This window comes from Megascapheus bottae, chromosome 14, assembly GCF_031878675.1.
Source record: "Megascapheus bottae isolate mThoBot1 chromosome 14, mThoBot2.hap1, whole genome shotgun sequence".
NCBI lineage: Eukaryota > Metazoa > Chordata > Mammalia > Rodentia > Geomyidae > Megascapheus > Megascapheus bottae.
The window spans coordinates 33,240,330-33,259,245 of NC_143522.1; the positions used below are offsets into that span (position 1 = coordinate 33,240,330).

The window sequence follows — 18,916 nt, forward strand, 5'->3', positions numbered from 1 at the left end:
ATTATAGGCACGAGCCTCCAGCACCCAGCACTTGAACCTACTTTAAATTAACCTATTAGCTACTTCTAAAACAAGGAAGATCCCAAGGGCTTGAAACTAGGATGACCTTCAAAATGAGGTCAATAACTATCTTGAAATGGCCAGGTGGCCATCTAAAGATCTACCCATCAAGTTATTTAATATTCTTCATCAACTCTTCATCAATTCTCACTGTCTTCTAATTTTATTTATTTATTTATTTATTTTTGCTGGGGATGGGGCTTAAACTCTGGGCTTAGGCGCTGTCCCTGAGCTTCTTCTGCTCAAAGCGACTACTTAATCACTTGAGTCACAGCACCACGACCAGCTTTTTTTAGTACTTTATTGGAGAGAAGTCTCACGGAGTTTCCTTGGCTGGCTTCAAACCATGATTCTCAGATATCAGCCTGCTGAATAGCTAGGATTATAGGTATGAGCCACCAGCACCCAGCTCATTCTCATTTTCAATACAATTAAGATGCTTATACTTCTTTGTTAAATCTATTTTTCATATTTCACATACAAAAGGTTTATAAAAAACAATTTGCTGGCCGGGAGTTTGGCCTAGTGGTTAAAGTGCTTGCCTAGCATGCATGGTCGATTCCTTGGTACCACATACATAGAAAAAAGCTAGAAGTGGTGCTGAGGCTCAAGTGGTAGAGCTCTAGCCCTGAGCTCAAGCCCAGGACTGGCAAAAAAAAAAATGCAGAGTTTTATTTTTCAATTTTGGCATGTTACCTAAGTATTACACTACCTTACGCGAAGTATGGACTGTTATAAAAGTTTCCCTCTTCTTTAATTGTTGGCAAGTTATTTCATTTCATTATCCCTACCTAAAGTTCTACCATGTGCATTAACATTTTCTGATGGATCATCTCTTTCTGCTTATATATTTTGTGATGTCTACATATGAAAATACTTTAAAATGACAAAGAATGTATATTGCTTTACCCAACATTTATTTTTTTTCTTAGAGAAATATCTTGTGTTTAGGCTAACATTATAACCTTGATTATATAATCAAGTATATTTCTGCTAAAAAAGAAAAAAGTGAAAAGACCAAAGCTATGAAAAATAAGTATCTTAAAATTTTAAATAAAAATCAGTTACAGAATTTAGTATGGATGTCCTTAAAATGTAAAAATAGAGTGAAATAAAAAAACAATGGAAGGGAATTTGTTTATTGAACATTAATGTTAACACTTCTAAATTAGGTATTCACTTATGAATTTTTTGTCATTGTCCTGTCAGTGGACATAATGGAAAATATTGCACAAAACTCAAGCATGGAAATAATAATTAACAAAATATCTAAGCAACAAATATATGCTTTACATTTTTAAAATTAATCCAAACAAAATAATCTGAAGTGCTTCTCTGGTTTAGAAGTCTTAAAATGTTTTATCTCATGTTTTATTTGAGATTTTTTTCTTTTTCTTTTTTTCTTTTTTTTTTTTTTTACAAATTGACACTGTACAAAGAGTTCAAATGGCCAGTAAAACTACTGCCTTAAATTGTTGGCTTTAAGTAACAGAGGTATAATTTGAATTCACATCAGAGCTCTCTAAAATGGCAATAGTACAAGCATATGACTTTTTCTAGTATCCAAAATCTGTTCTGGCTCTCCCTTGGCTGAAGAATAAAAATATGGAAAGCCTTCTAAAGCTGCCACAATGTCCTAAAATGCTTTGACAAAAGTTGGCATAGTTCATCTCCCTTGTTTTGCCTTGATAACACTGGGCTAAACAGAAAATGAAAAATTCAATCAATAGCAACTTAAATAGTTGTTAGCTTTGGACTTAAAAGTTTGGAAAAGTTGATGACCATTCAGAGGGAAAATGGTTTTCCAAATTTAGGCCCCAAAGCCTACATTAAAAAAGAAAGTGCTGAGAGTAAATTGAACATTAAAATGTTTCTGGTTCATAGAGGACTAAAAATACCACAATGGAAACTGACACACAACATATAATTTTAAATGCATTTTCACAGAGCAAGTTCCTAATGTTTATAGAGTAATGGCCTGTCTAAACTTTTATTAATGTTTAACATGTATAAGTGATTTATTAGATCACCATATTAAGCCAATTCAATTAACTTTAAAAACACTCTGGGAAAAAAAAAATGAAAGAATCTACAGATCTGAGAAGCAATCAGTCTCCAAACACAGAATACATATCAATTAAATGCCTCTTAAAACAGATTACATGTTTAGCCCTCCCATCTTATTCAAGTTTAGTGACGATAGAAATTTAAAAGGACTGCACTGCTGCTAAACATTGTCAATTATTTCTCATATGCACCTTTTAGACTATATCTCATTTTAACTTCCCTTATAATATTAAAAATGAATAAATACGGTCCTTTAGATAAAGTTCTCCAACTTATCTTTGTAATATATAAAATAAGGTAGTTTCATTAGTTCCTTGCTAGAACTGGCTTAAAATCTATTTACCAAATAAGAAATAGTAAACTTTAAGTTTTACCCAAAGGCATGTATGTTCTGATCTACTCCTAGTGTCTATATAAAACATTTCACCATTTTAATTTCATTTATAACATTTTTTCTTGGACTAGCACTGTTATTTCTCAGAAAATTTTCCAATCAGTCAACTACAGAAATGATGCTCAACTGGTAACCTTTTGAAGAAAAGCAAAAAGTTCAGGAAAACTTAAAATGTTTTAATAACTACAGTGCTGAAAAGGTCAATAAAAAGTGATGAATAAGGAATGTGGTTTTGCTGCATTTCACCCACAATTAATGCAAACCAAGACAGTGATACTTCCAGATGGAATATGTGGAAGGACAAGAACCAGAGCACTAGTAAATGTTCACTTCCTTTCTGACACCAACATTTTTCAGGATAAAAAGTGATACATGGTTTCACCAAATTTGAAATTAGTAAATTCAAGTAACGGGGAAATATATAGCGAGTGTCCAAATTTCAAATAAGACCTCAAGATTAACTATGGCTGCTGTTTTCTTCCAGTCATTTTCTTTCCAATTAAATGTTGGCTATGTCATAAAGGATCTCCTGTGCTTTCCATCAACTGAGGCTTGATGAAATAAAATACATTTCCATCGTAAATTCAACCTCAGCTGAAATGTCGAGCAAGGCGAGCAGATCTATAGTCAGCACGCAGTTGTACAAAGGAGTGAAGGATGTTCTTGTCCAGATTAGCAAGTTGTTCTCCTGAGCAGACTTGCTTTAAATTATCAGGGGCAACTACTAGAAGATTGCAAAGTGCATGCAGAGTGTCAAAAAGATGTAATACCATTGGAATCTGAAATGAGAGAAAGAAACAAAGAAACACTGAAATAAAATAATTTCTCACTTTATAATTGGTTTGGCAAATGCTTCTTACATCCAGGAAGGACTTACTAATGTGGGAGGTCAAAATATTAGAGCCTGAAAAGTTAATATTTGTCTTTTAAAAAGTTAACACTAAAATATTTCCAGAATTTAAAATTTTTCTATAATCCTTTGAGAAGATTCATATTATATCAGTATTAACATCTTTCTGAAATAATTGAAACTTATATGAAAAAAAGAATATTAATTTTAGCCAGGCACCAATGGCCCACACCTATAATCCTAGCTACTCAGGAGGCTGAGATTTGAGGATCACTGTCCAAAGCCAGGCCAGGCACAGAAGTCCATGAGATGCTTATCTCCAATTAACCCAGAAACTGGAAGTGGCACTGTGGCCAAAGTGGTAGAGCACTAGCTCTTCAGCTCAAGGACAGGGTCCAGGCACAAGATTCAAGCCCCAGGAAGAGAGCGAGAGAGCAAGAGAATATTATTTTCCTAATGTATGACCTACATAGAATGTAATGGATGTCAAGAAGGCTATCTGGACTATGCAACTAAAATATGATCTTGTGTAAAGTAAAGCAAGAAAAAAGTGTTAATATGAAAAGAAGACTGAAGCAACACTTTTTCAGACAGAATGTGTTAAACCCATTTCATCTGAATATCAACGAAAGTTAAACTGTTTTAATAACTATAATGATCTGATTTATGTTCTTGATCTTATATGCACATCTGATTTTTACATACCTTGAAGTCTTTGGCACACTTCCTATATTCAGCAACATCACATATTGCTAACATACCACCCATACAACTGTAGGAATATTGTTGCAGATGTTCATAAATAAGTCGATGAAAGCGTACTCCAAGTTCCATCAAAACTGTATCTACATTTTTTCCATCCATGGAATTTTTAATCTTCTCAACTTGTTTTCTTACATAAGCACAGACTTTCACACAGGCCTGTAAAAGTTTTTCTACATTTACTATATAGATATGTATATTAGCTTAGGTAAGGAGAAAGAATAGTATATATAGTTTTCATTAATCTACACAAATAACAGAAAACATAGGACATATAAGATATAGTGATGACGTGGTAAAATACTAACCAAGCAGGTAATTTTATTAGCAAGTTGAACAGCTTTACTCACATTAGTATACTGAATCAAAACATTATTTTCATCTTCTGGCTTAAAATCTGTTTTCTTCTGCTCTGCAGCCAAAATATGCTTCATCTGTCCAATCATACAATTTAATGTCCTAGAGAATTGAGAACAATATATTTGGTACATTGGTTTATACCTACTTTTACTTACATCATTTACTACACTAAAATTATTTAATTTCATATCACCATAAAACTTTGCTATTGGTAAACTCTTCCAATATAAAAAAGAAAAAAGTCAACTATATGTCTTGGATCAAAATTCTCATGGCTGTAAAAGAAATGCAAATCAAAACAACTTTGAGATTCTATCTCACTCCAGTTAGAATGGCCATTATCAAGAAATCTAGTAACAACAAATGCTGGTAGGGGGATATGGCCAGGAGGGATTGCTACTACACTGTTGGTAGGAGTGTAAACTTGCTCAACAACTCTGGAAAGCCGTATGGTGATTCCTCAAAAGACCAAACATAGAGCTTCCCTATAGCCCTGCTATCCCACTCCTGGGCATTTACCCAAATGTCCAGAAACAGGGACATACTAAAGGTACTAGCACAATGATGTTCACTCTAGCATTATTTACAATAGCTAAGATATGGAACCCCAGATGCCCCTCAGTAGATGAATGGATTAAGAAGATGTGGTACTTATACACAATGGAATTCTATGCTGCCCTCAGAAATAATGACATTGCCTCATCGTAAGGAAATGGAAAGACTTGGAAAAAAGTCTTAAGTGAAGTAAGTCAGACCCAAAGGAACATAGGCTCCATGGTTTCCCTCATTTGTAATAATTAGTACACATCTAGGATTCTCCTAGCAGAGCTCCACAACCAGCCAAAAATTAAAAATAAAATGGTAATTATATTTAGGGGTAGATGTGATAAATTAGTTTTATGGTGCTACTTATTTCACAAAGTATTTACACATCAAAACATGTTATACACTTAGTATACATAATTTTGGTCAATTTTATGTCAACAAAGTTCAAAAACCAGAACTAAAGGAGAGATTAGTCTTAAGAAAGTCTTTTTTTTTTTTTTTGAGCTCTGGGCCTGGGTGCTGTTCCAGAGCTCTTCAGCTCAAGGCTACGTCCTACCCCTGGAATCACAGCACCACTTCCAGTTTACTAGTGGTTAATTGGGGATAACAATCTCATGGACTTTAGTGCCTAGGCTGGCTTTGAACTGTGATCCTCAGATCTCAGCCTCCTGAGTAGCTGGGATTACAGGCATGAGCCACTGTACCCAGCTTGAGAAATTCTTTTAAATATATTCTTCAGTTAATGGAGTTGAATAATTAGGTTCTATATTATTTTTTTTGTTCTATTTATTTTTCCTTATCACATACTGTTTAGGGCAGTTCTCAATCTTAGTGTAAAAATCAATTATGGCATGAATTATAAATAATTTCTCAATAATAAAAGTTATTTATACTTGCATCAACTAGATTTTGTTATGTTAAAGTTTGTTTAAACTTACATTTATATATGCCTTTTAAATTACAAAAAATCCAAGTACAATTATAATACAAAGGTAAACCCAAGCCTTAGTAACAAGTGATTTAGACTTAAGAGTTTCAGTTATACTACTGTTAACTGTGTGCTCTTGAGGAAATTATCTAATTTCCATCTCCATTTCTTCATCTGTAAAATGAAAACTGGTTACTATCTAATATATGTAATAAGACATACAAAAGCCCTTGCATTGTACCTGGTATATAGCAAATGCTTGATAACTGGTAGCTATTATCATGATCTATTTAGGGCCATCACCATTTCAAAAACAGACACTCACTACTTTATTCTGTGAGCAGACAATTATCTTTAGGAAACATTACAACAGATTTTCAAACTCACTTAACAGAAGTTAATTTAGAGAATTCGTATAATAACTTAGAATATTTTATATGTAAGCCTAAAAATGCTAAATTAAAACAAAACATAATCCTTTATGTTACCATTTTTATGGAGTTATTTGCTTTTAAGTAAGTTGATGAAGGTGGGGAAGGCTTAAAAAAACAAGTTTTAACTAAATCATGAAAGTACATCTAAAGTAGTAAATATATCTCAGAATAAAAACAAGCAAAAACACTTAAGGGTTAGATAAAAATAACGTTTGACTAAAAATGAAATCAATATATAAAGTAACATCAAATGTTATAGCCAAATAATAGAATTAACATTTACTTTCTTCTAAAAATTATTTTCATGTTGCTCTGATAGTCTTTCTACAATTAAAAAAAATTCAACAGAAATAATCCAATAACTTGCCTATCAATGCCAGTATCCAATTTCATCTCCATCTGCTCAATTATTTCTTTTTTCTTCTGAAGGCATTCAGATAATTTAGGAGAGGAGCTATTGTGAATTTAAGGGAAAAAAATCACATTAATAACCTAATTTCAAAAGGATTTTATATCCATACATACACCTCGATTTTTTACATTAACATGATTAATTCACTCACACTAGAAATTCAGTAAAAAGAAAGGAAAAGTAACACTGATCAATTGATTGATTTTAGGGTACTCAGAGCTAGACTCAGGGCTTCCTTGAGCATGCTAGGCAAGTACTCTACCACTTCAGCTATATCCCTAACGTGTGTGTGTGTGTGTGTGTGTGTGTGTGTGTGTTGAGATAGGGTCTCATTAATTTGTTGGAAGAGGAAAAATTAAATTTGTTACTCTTTCTGAGAAGCCATCCCTTAAGAACAAAAATATATGGTTTTGAAATTTGAAATCTATGTTTCCTTTGTAAGTGGTATCATAACAGAAAAATCACAAATACCACAAAACCCTTAAGAATGTATTATATTAGGCCGGGAGTTTGGCCTAGTGGTTAAAGTGCTTGCCTAGCATGCATGAAGACCCGGGTTCGATTCCTCAGTACCACATACATAGAAAAAAGTCAGAAGTGGTGCTGAGGCTCAAGTGGTAGAGCTCTAGCCTTGAGAAAGTCCAAGGACAGTGCTCAGGCCCTGAGCTCAAGCCCAGGACTGGCAAAAAAAAAAAAAAAAAAAAAAAAAGAATGTATTATATTAAAGTAATATTAAAGACTCTATATAATTCTCTGCTATATGGCAACAATCCTTTTAAAAGTAAATTGCCTTAAGTAGGTATAGTGATGCATGCCTGTAAATCTCAGCACTTAGGAGGTCAAGAGTCAAGCCAGCCAGCGAAGACTACATATTGAGGTACTGTGTCAAAACAAAGTAAAACGAATATAAAACGCAGTAACTAAATTTTCTCTCAAAGTGCAATATAGGCATTACAAGTGACCATCACTTTTGGACTGACAATTCCTAGCATAACAATGTTTATAACACACTGCCAAATTTTTATCTTTTGTGTAAATATCTTCTATAATGTGTTAAAAAGATTTTTTCATACTTTATTCATTTACTATATGCTTTTAAGGTTCATATAAATTGATGTCAACTCTTTTTTTGTTTTGTTTTTAGCCAGTCCTGGGACTTGACCTCAGGGCCTGAGCACTGTCTTTGGGCATTCCTCAAAGTTAGAGCTGTACCACTTGAGCTCCACAGCACCACTTCTGACTTTTCCATGTATGTGGTACTGAGGAATCGAACTTAGGTCTTCATGAATGTTAGGCAAGCACTCTACCACTAGGCCAAACTCCCCGCCCCTGATGTCAACTCTTAAATGTCTTACAAAATCTATCTCCTATCAACCTCACAAATATTTTATGTGTTTATACTCAAAAAGTACTTGTTGGATCATTCCTCTTGTGCTGTATTGGAGTTTGAACTCAGGGATCTGTACCTGTTACACAGATGCTCTGCTGCTTGAGCCATGCCTCAACCTCATTTTGGTCAGGCTTATTCACACAGGCCCAGCTTGGACTGTGAATCTCCTATGCAGTTAACAGAAGTGTACCACCATGCCTACCTTTCTCTGCTGAGATGGGAGTCTTGTGAATATTTTTGCCTGGACTGGCCTGGGATTGGAATCCTCCTGACCTCACCCTATTGAGTAGCTGGGATTATAAGATATAGACCCCAAAACCCAGCTACTGGTTAAGATGGGAGTTGTTGGTTGTGGGGCATCAAGTGGAGACTGGATGATGTTCTTGAGCTTTTTTGTTCAAGGCTAACTCTCTATCACTTTGAGCCACAGCTCTACTTCCAGCTTTCTGGTGGTTTTAATGGGAAATAAAGAGTGATACTTTCCTGCTATGGCTGGCTTTGAACCATGATCTTCAGTTATCAGTTTCCTGAGTGGAATGAGCCACCAGAGCTTGGCTCTGCTGAACTTTTAAGGATGTAAACTTACTGAGCTGTACTAGGCTGAAGGACCTCTTTCATGCACATTTTAATTTTAGACTATGACAGCTGTCTTTTTAAAATATACCAAAATTAACAGCACAATAGAAAAAGAAAACAGGAATGAAAGGAAAAAGTACAGACATTTTTTTAGTGATACTGGTGTCTGAACTTATAGCCTGAGCTTGTTAGTTTGCTAGGCAGGTATTCTTTTTTTTTTGGTCAGGATAATGTATGGAGGGGTTAGTTACATTCGTCAGGTAGTAGGTACATTACTTCTCACACATTGATACCCCTTCTCATGTTTTTGTCCCCATTCCCCCCCGACCCCCTCCCAATCATTGTTTTCCTCCCTGGCATTCTACTTCTTGAGCCATGATCCCACCCTTTTTGCCTTTGTTGTTGTTGTTGCTTTTGCCAGTCCTGGGGCCTGAACTCAGGGCCTGGACACTGTCCCCAAGTTTCCTTTTTGCTCAAGACTAGCACTCTACCACTTGAGTCACAGTGCCACTTCTGGCTTTTTCTGTTTATGTGGTACTGAGGAACAGAACCCGGGGCTTCATGCATGTGAGGCAAGCACTCTACCACTAAGCCACATTCCCAGTCTGCCTTAGTTATTTTTTGAGTAGTGGTTTGCATGTAGCACACAGTTCAGACTGTACTAAGAATAAAATGACATGCATGTTCTACCTTATCAAGCTCTATTGAGATGGAGTCTCATGTTTATGCTGGGTTTGTCCAGAACTTTAAATCTTCCTGTTTCAAACTCCCTACAGCTAGGATGTTTGTGACACAGAAGCCAGATATTGAGATGTGGTCTCTGGTCTATTCCTGGGCTGAAATCAAACTACAACTCTCTAGATCTCTGCTACTTCAGTAGCTATTATCAGACATGAGCCACTGGCACCTGGCTAAAAAGAACAGTTTCATTTCCTGTCCTGTAGGTGCTTTCCAAAAAACTTAAAAAAAAAAAACATGATTATTTTTAAATTTAATACAAATAGTGAGATATGATGAAAATATGTGACTAACCTTATTAGTGGCATAAGGTGATCATTAAACTGCTTGTCAAAAAGATGAAAAATAGTATTGGCCTGTTGCACAACATCCAAAAAATAGAGATTTGCATTCTTAGAATCTGAAGAAGGAATTCCTATAATTTGCACAAATACATAAATGAATATCAACCTTGAAGGAATTAATCTTGAGTAAATTATATACATCACATGAATTAAAATTGCTATTTCGATATTATGATTACGAGGAAATTGCTTAATAGTTTAATAAAATTCATCCAAAGTACTGTGCTGCTCAAATTTTTACTATTTAAGATTTGTTTAGCTAAACCAAAGATCATCTACCTTCTCTTTTCCTTCCAGTTCTTTAATACTCAATGATTAACATGCTCCATGAATATATCAACCATTTTTCTTATAACAGGTCTTTATCTCTTATTAGGTTTCTATCTCTAATATTTTTATTAGCTTTCCTGTTTCAACTCTATCTTCCATCCTATGTCTTATGTCATAGTAATGTACCTCAACTTACACATCTTATTCACATATCTATTCTTTCCAAAGAAATATTCAAAAATCTCATCACAGCAGAGTAAATTCCTGATATTCAGCATAATAATCAAGCCACCCTACATTCTGACACGAAAAATTAAGCTGCCACCTCTGGATTTCAAAGTTCCTTTTTGTAAAGAATAATAGATAAACTCGAAGGTTTCTTTAGCACTAAATATTTGTACTTTCACCCCAAATTTTAAAAAAATGACTCAGAAAAATATGCATAGTTTATAATAACATATTAGTCTAAAATTTAGTTATGTAGAGAGAATGATTCACTCTAAAAAATGGAAAACAGGGTATTTTTCTACATTAGACAAATTCAACTGATAAAACTAATGGCTTGGACAAACTTAGAAAAGAAAAAAAATAAAATTAATCATTATTATTGTAAGATGAAAATGTAAGGCAATATTGATGTTTTTAATTACTAAATTAGAGATTTTAAGGAACATTCAAAACAGTCCTGAACAAATGGTGCATGTATGCATATATATATATATATATAGCTAATAGTAGAAAACATTAGTAGGAAAGAACTATTTAAACATTTCAAAATGAAAAAATACTGTATTTTAAAATAACTTATTTTGAAATATATACATAAGACATACTTTGATTTGATAATTTCACCTCTCTGGGATCTTGGCCAGAGGAAATAAATGAGAGTAGGGAGGGAACAGTTAACCTCTATAGTGTTAGCTGAGCAGTACTTATTATTACTAAATTAAGATTTAGTAATTGAAATTATAATTTCAATTGCACCTTTTCAAAAAGTTCAAATAGTAAAGTTCTATAGTAAAAGGGTATGAAAGCTATACATGATTGATAGAATTTCATAAAATCTTGTTTTACTTCAAGCCAATTCTTGGGCTTGAAGTTAGGGGCCTGGGTATTATTATCCCTGAGCTTTTATGCTCAAGGATAGTGCTCTACCACTTGATACACAAATTCATTTTCTGCTTTCAGTAGTTAACAGGAAATAAGTCTTTTTCACAGACTTTCCTACCCACACTTGCTTCAAAGTCTGATGCTTAGATTTCAGCCTCCTAAGTAGATGTACAGGCATAAGCCACCAGCACCTGAAAAGTCTGTATAATCTTAAAAACAGTATCAGTAAGTGCTAACTAGCTATATGAAAAACACTTACAAATGAGAAATTTTTCCATTCTAAATGGACAATTTCATGAGTCCTTCTAAACAGAGAACATTGCCATTAAAATGACAAATCCTTCATATGAAAAGTTCAAATTTAAATTATGTTTTTATTTAATTTTTTTTTTTGTCCGTCATGGAGCTTGAATTCTAGGCCTGGGTGTTGTCCCTGAGCTCTTCAGCTCAAAGCTACCGCGCTACCCCTTGAATCACAAACGTCACTTCCAGTTTTCTAGTGGCTAATTGGAGAGAAGACTCTCACGGACTTTAGTGACTGGGCTGGCTTTAAACCACAATCCTCAGATCTCAGCCTCCTGAGTAGCTAGGATTATAGGCATGAGCTGTTGTGCCCGGCTACATGTTTTATTTTTCATCACATTTTTGAAGATTTATATAATTATCTCCAAATTAACATGTTAATCATTTAAAAATGGCTATAAATAGTTGAAGTCTCAGGTCTTCTAATAATTAAGTTAAATATATGTATCTAGCTAGACACCAGTGTCTCATGGAGAATCATGGTTCAAATCTAGTCCTGACAGGAAAGTCCTCAATTAACAACAACAACAACAACAACAACAAAAGCCAGATATGATGTTGTGGCTCAAGTGATAAAGAATTAGCCTGGAGCAAAAAAGCAAAGGGACAATACCCAGGCCTTGAATGCAAGCCCCAGGACTGTCTTCTTAGTTATAAAGGCAAAAATGTGAAAAACTGAGAAGGATTATATCAGTTAAGCCAAAGCCAACTGATTTATGTTAATTTTGGTTCACAGAACCTTTACAGAATGTTTTATATAGCCAATAAAGATATTCTAGGCATCTATACACTTTCACATGCTAGAATATAGCACTAAATAAAACAAATTAAGATTCCTGTCTAAAAGAGATTACATGATGTTGTTTCCATCTAGAATACTTACTATCAATAGTTTATGATATCACTTCAATCAGCTCTCTCAGGTGTCTTTGCAGAGGCTTGTGAATCATGCACCATACTTCCTCATTAATGTTCACTATCCCCTATTCAGTTTCATTTTTCACTGTACTTCCTAATCATTTACCCATCTTTTCTATAAAAATATAAGCTCCATGGGTCCAGGAATACACAAGCAATAATATAGGTGAATGAATTCTGGTGAGTGTAGGCAGATGCTAACAAAAACAAAATTTCATTGTGACATTAGAGAAAAATGAATTTAATGATGAGATCATGAGTCACTGAGCTACAAGAATACAGCATCTGCTAAGGTGGTAGCAAAGCCTTAGAAGCACCTTAAAATCAGAAGACAGCCAGCTTTGAGAGACGCTAAGAGAAAAGGTTTTGTGGAATGGGAAAATATCAAGTGCAAAAAGAGCCTATGAAAAGAAAAAGAATGAAAGTAGAGTTGGGGCAATGTGGAGAAATACAGCACAAGAGAAGGTTGAATAATGCAGATTATCAAGCTACATGAGTTTGTTTTTGTTTTCCTCAAAAAGTAATTTTTAAGTAAGGCCCAGAGAGAAAAAAACACATTATGTTCTCTCATTTGTGGAAGCTAGAACTAAATTATAAGTGTACAAGTAAAACAGAAAGTATGATACAAATATACTTACCAGCAAGTCCTGTTTCCAAAGCATAATCAATATGCTCAATACACAAAAATTCCACAAGAATAGTAAAAATTCTAAAGGCATTCCTTGGTAAATCAGAAGGATCCGAAAGCTTTAAAAACAAAAATATAAATAGCATCACTCTTACAATGTATCTATTTGTTTACTTTATTGTGATTATAAAGGTGATGTATGGAGAGATTACAATTACATGAGTCAGGTAATTAAATACATTTCCTTTCCAATAGTTTCTTCTGTCCCCTCTCGCCCAGTGCCCCCCCCATGCTATCCACAAGTTGTATAGTTTACTTTCGTCAGAGTCCAGTGGCCTCCACTACCATGTCTTTTCTACCCTTTCCCCCAGAGTACCTTTCAAACAAAGCCAACTTTTCCCAACTTAAAATAAAACTACTCAATTTTGTATAAAAATAGTATTGTAGGCATGAAAGTAATTTTCATTCCAACTCTTCCTGTCAATACACAATTACATACAATGTATTATATTGATTTAAAAACCCTTCTGTGTGTTAGAATGTTTTTAAACTTAAATTATAATCCATTAGTGGTACATCAACTACATTTCAAGAAGCATAGATACACAACACCACACATGTACACTTTGTTACCATATAAAATGTATTTTTTCACTGGAAGTCATGACCAAAGGGGTCATGAACAAAGGAAACTGTAATAAAACTCAGAACAAAATAACTGTTTTATTGTGAAGTCCAAATAGGAAATCAACAGATAACACTACCAAAACAACAACAACAAAACACATGTTCAAATCCTGGCTTTACCACTTCTTGGCTCAACAAACCATTTAACATATTATTTAGCTTCACCAAACTCCATTTCTTTATTTCAATTGTAAGATGGTCTAGAAGTACTTAACAGTACTTTCTAGTATTAAGGTTAAAAAAATTTTTTTTAAGCAGCATTTTAATGCTGCTGCTGATAAATTGTAGCAGTTATGAAGAGAAATTAACTCCTTCCTAAAAAAAATTAAAAAATTACTTTTTTGCTTTGCTTTGTTTTGATTTTCCTCTTCCAGTTCTGGGGCTTTGACTACAAAGGCAAGTATACAATTTTCTACTGTGGAATCATATTAGTGATTAGATTTTTGAACATGAAAGATTCTGGATTTTAAAATTAGAGGTGCACAATCTTAATAATATAATCCTTATGTATAAAGTATAATATGCACAAAGTTAGAAGTTTATGAGTGATTCATAACCTTCTTACAATCACCATTGACTGGAAATACTGATTTTGTTGCAGACTTCAAAATTACTCAACCTATAATTCTCACTAGTCTCTCTGTCCAATGTTCCCTCTTCAACTGATTCTCAACAAATGCCTTTAGCTTCATTGTACCACAAAGACTAAATTTAGCTTCTCATTCTATTTACATTTTAAAAATGTATACATAAAATAATTAAGGCAAAAACAAAACTGATATATGGAAGAGTTAGCAGCACAGTCAATGAGACCTGACATTTAGAAAACACAATACAAACAACAGCAGAACATACATTCTTCTCAAGTACATGGAATTATTTAATAATATAGACCAGAGTCCAGGCTATAAAATATGTCAATAAATTTTTTAAGTATTTACAGCACATCAAGTACTTTCTAACCATAAAACATAAACCTATCTCCAAATACATGACAATAAATAGCATACTTCTAAAATCACTTTAGGGTCAAAAGAAAAAGCAAAAAGAAATTTGAAAATATTCTCAACTGAATAAAAATAAAATGCACTAAAACATCTTTTATATATTCAAATACGTTAAAAGTGAAATTTATTACTAAATACATTGGTAAAAAAAGTCTCCAATCAATGATCTCATCTTCTATCTCAAAAAAAGAAAAAGAAAAGGCAAGTAATACCCAACATGAAGAAAATAACAAGAAGAAACCAAAGAAATAAGAAACATAAAAACAGAGACAAGCTAATGGCTCTTGGGGAGAATCAAACGAATACATTTTTAGTAAGATTCATAAAGAAAATAAAAATGATAACAAAAATGAGTGGTGACATGAGTACTGCTTCTACGAATATTAAAAAGACTAACAAAATATCATGAACAATTTTATTCAAATAAATCCAACAACCTACATAAAATATGTGTTTAAAACTGCCAAAGCTAAATTAGATTACTTGAATAGCCCTGTGTATAGTGAAGAAGCTGAATCACAGGACTTTTATAACAGCTGAATACATACATACATAGTTGAAAGTACTTAGACTAAAGCCAGGCATAGTGGCTCATGACTGTCATCCTAGCTATTTCAGGGGGCTAAGATCGGAGGATCATGGTTCAAAGCCAGCTGGGCAGGAAAGTCCATGAGACTTTTATCTTCAATTAACTGCCAAAAAAAAACCTGGAAGTGGAACTGTGGCTCAAAGTGGTAGAGCATCAGCCTTGAGCAAAAGAGCTCCCAGACAGCACCTAGACCCCAGTTTCAAGCCCCTGACTTACAAAAAGAAAAAAGTACTTTAATCTCATGTGGTTACTGTATCTGACTTTGTTACTTGGTATATTGTATATGTTTATTTGAAATCGGGAAGGGAAGGGGGAAAACAAGATGATTGGGAGGGGTGGGAGAAGGGAAAGGAGGGCCAAACCATGAGAAGTAATACACCCATTACTTGATGTATGTAACTGTAACCCTTCTATATATTATCCCAACAATAAAATACAATTAAAAAGTACTTAGATTAATACTTGTGATATAAAATCCAGTTATAGACAGAGCCTTGCTGGTACTGTTCACACCCTACTTCTCTCCCCCAAACTCCACCCCAGACAAGTGTCTGTAGCCTAAAGACATATCTCAGGGAAAGGAAGAAACCTGAAATCTTTCCAAGAAAGATCTATGTGCCATCTCAACCACTACCAGCTGCAATTTGGGCCTTCAGTGAATATCTAGGCCCCAATGGCTGCGAGTCTCAGGAATAACTGAGCTAACCATCAGTCTAGGCAACCAAGGGATGTTTTCATCTAGCTTCCTCAACCTCAAGAGCCACGTGAGGAAAAAGACTCCATCAAGTATGGGGTAGAACAGAAAAAATAAAATACTGGTGAGTATAAGAATAAAATGGAACCTTTGAACACTGTTGATAGGAAAGTAAATTAGTAGATATTATGGAAAATAGTATGGAAGTACCTCTAAAATATTAAAAATAGAATTACCATATAACCTAACAAATCTACTACAGGGTATGTAAACAAATGAAAAGAAATCAGCTTGTTGAAGAGGTATCTGCAATTTTAAATTTATTGCAATACTATTTTCAACAGCCAAAAAAAAAGAGTTGGCCTAAGTGCCTTAAACTGACAGATAAAGGAAATCTGATATATATTCGATATACTCTACCCACGATGGAATACTACTCAGTATGGCTCATGCCATGAAATCCTATTTGCAACAATGTGGGTAGAATGAAACACATTTTGTTAAGTGAAATACATCAGACAAAGAAAGACAAATACTGAATGATCTCATTATTATATGACTCTAAAAAGGTGATCTCAAAAAAAGGAAGCATGAGTGGTTACTGGAGGTTGATCAGGTTCTATGTTACAATAAGGTAAAAGAAATAATACCTTGAGTTCTGCAACACACCAGTGGGCTTACTACCGACAATACACTGCATATTTTTTTAAAGCAAGAATGGATTTTGAGTGGTTTTAACACAAAAAAGTTTGAAAAGTTTATATATCCTTAGACTGATTGAATATTCCTCAATATAAATATAAATATCACATGGTACCCAATAAATACATACAATTTGTGTACAAATTTAAAATAAAAAGGGAACCAGGTGCTGTTGGCTCATATTTTAATCCTAGCTACTCAGGAGTTTAAGATTCGAGAATTGTGGTCCAAAGCCTGACTGGGCAGGAAAGACTATGAGACTTTTATCTCCAATAAACTATTCAGAAAAAGCTGGAAGTGGTGCTGTGACTGAAGTGGTAGAGTGCTATAGCTTTGAGCAAAAGCAGCTTAGGCCCAGAGTTCAAACCCCAAGCCTAAGGTAAAAAATGAGGGGTTTGGGAGAGGCAGGGGGGAAAATGGCATATATAATATATCGCTTTGCCTAGCAGGTGTTAGGCTCTGAGTTAAATTCTCACTACTGCAAAAAAAAAAAGAAAAAAAATTGTTGTTGGCCATGGGGCTTGAATTCAGGGCCTAGATGTCATCCCTGAGCTCCTTATGCTCAAAGCTAGCACTCTACTACTTTAAGCCAAAGTGCCACTTCTGGTTTTCTGGTGGTAAGAATCTCATGCACATTACTACCTGGGATGGCTTCAAACCATAATCCTCAGAACTTAGACTCCGAGTAGCTAGGATTACAGGCATGAGCTACTAGCACTGGCAAAAATAAACACATTTCTTAAGTTACAAAAAATTGTTCCGTACCAGAAACTAGATTTGTAGCTTTGTCAACAAGGTAAAACTTAAAATATACAACAACCTGTAAATAAAATAAAATAAATGTACACTCTCTCTTACCCTATGACATCTTTCAAAGGCTTGTTTGGTTTCTTGTAAAAGATTAACCACCACTTCTTGAGACAAGAAAGTTTCTCCATGTGTATCAATACTTGGCCCCAATGGCAAGTTGGTGCGTTGTCTAATCCTCTCTTTCAAATCTTGAATACTAGTACATCGTGTAGCCAGGTAGAAAAAAAGAAAATCTTACTACATATATACAAATTTCAGCTTCAAGTATTTAGTGTACATCAACAATAACAACAGAAAAAAAGGACCAATAACCAACAGCCCCAAATCAAATTACTATATTGTTTGAAGATTTTCATCTTTAAAAAAATAAGCAAATATTGGGGCTGGGAGTTTGGCCTAGTGGTAGAGTGCTTGCCTAGCATGCACGAAGACCCGGGTTCGATTCCTTGGTACCACATACATAGAAAAAAGCCAGAAGTGGTGCTAAGGCTCAAGTGGTAGAGCTCTAGCCTTGAGAAAGTACAAGGACAGTGCTCAGGCCCTGAGCTCAAGCCCAGGACTGGCAAAAAAAAAAAAAAAAAAAGCAAAAAAAAAAGCAAATATGGAGTTATGATTTCTGAGGTACTTAAAAGTTTTAGATTTTTAACTCAGTAGAGAATGATTTGTTTTCCTCAAGAAGTGACTTATCTCAGTAAGTTTTCGCACAGATAACTAAAGAGTCGTATTTTAAAAAAGAACTTCAGCCAGGAGCCAGTGGCTCTTACTTGTTATCCTATCTACATAGGAAGCAGAGATATAAGGATTTCAGTTCTAAGCCAGCCCAGGCAGGAAATCCCTTGAGATTTATCTCTAACTACCAAAATCTGCAAGTGGAGCTGTGGCTCAAGGAGTAGAGTGCAACTTTGAGCAAAAAAGCTCAGACCACCATTTAGTATACAAAACTGAAACAAAATTATTTGGCTACATAGTGTGTGACACCACAGAAATCATGCTACCTCATAAAATCATCTAGGTCGCAGGTAATAAAGACCTGGATAACTGAGATGCCCTCAATTCTAAATTGTCAACTGTCTGTTCTTTTTGTCATATCTACAGCAATAACAACAAAAACTGGTTTAGTCGACAACTCAAAGTAATTTACTCTGCCTGAAAAGAAAAAGAAACAAATTCTTTATATTAATGTCTTATATTATTTTTTTGAATTAACAAGTATCTGCTTTATATTTTAATCATGTGGTTAGATCATTTCAACATGTAGCTCAAAGAGAGGAGTTGGTCAGTAATATAAATAACAGTGGTTAAAAGAATTCTTCATAAAAATATTGACAGTCAATATT

The 18,916-nt window shown here is 34.3% G+C and overlaps 1 protein-coding gene across 1 annotated transcript in view; it reads right to left on the reverse strand.

Annotated features, from left to right (window-relative positions):
- Positions 1-719: 719 nt before the first annotated feature.
- Exoc5 (exocyst complex component 5) overlaps positions 720-18,916 on the reverse strand; it is a 43,617-nt gene continuing 25,420 nt past the window's right edge. The window contains exons 12-18 of the mRNA XM_090344965.1: positions 17,628-17,775; positions 13,101-13,209; positions 9,812-9,932; positions 6,769-6,855; positions 4,484-4,592; positions 4,077-4,292; positions 720-3,300 (exon numbers count right to left, since the gene is read on the reverse strand). Coding sequence (XP_090201091.1) covers positions 3,112-3,300; positions 4,077-4,292; positions 4,484-4,592; positions 6,769-6,855; positions 9,812-9,932; positions 13,101-13,209; positions 17,628-17,775 — 979 coding nt within the window. The 3' untranslated portion in view covers positions 720-3,111. The remainder of the gene's footprint in view (positions 3,301-4,076; positions 4,293-4,483; positions 4,593-6,768; positions 6,856-9,811; positions 9,933-13,100; positions 13,210-17,627; positions 17,776-18,916) is intronic.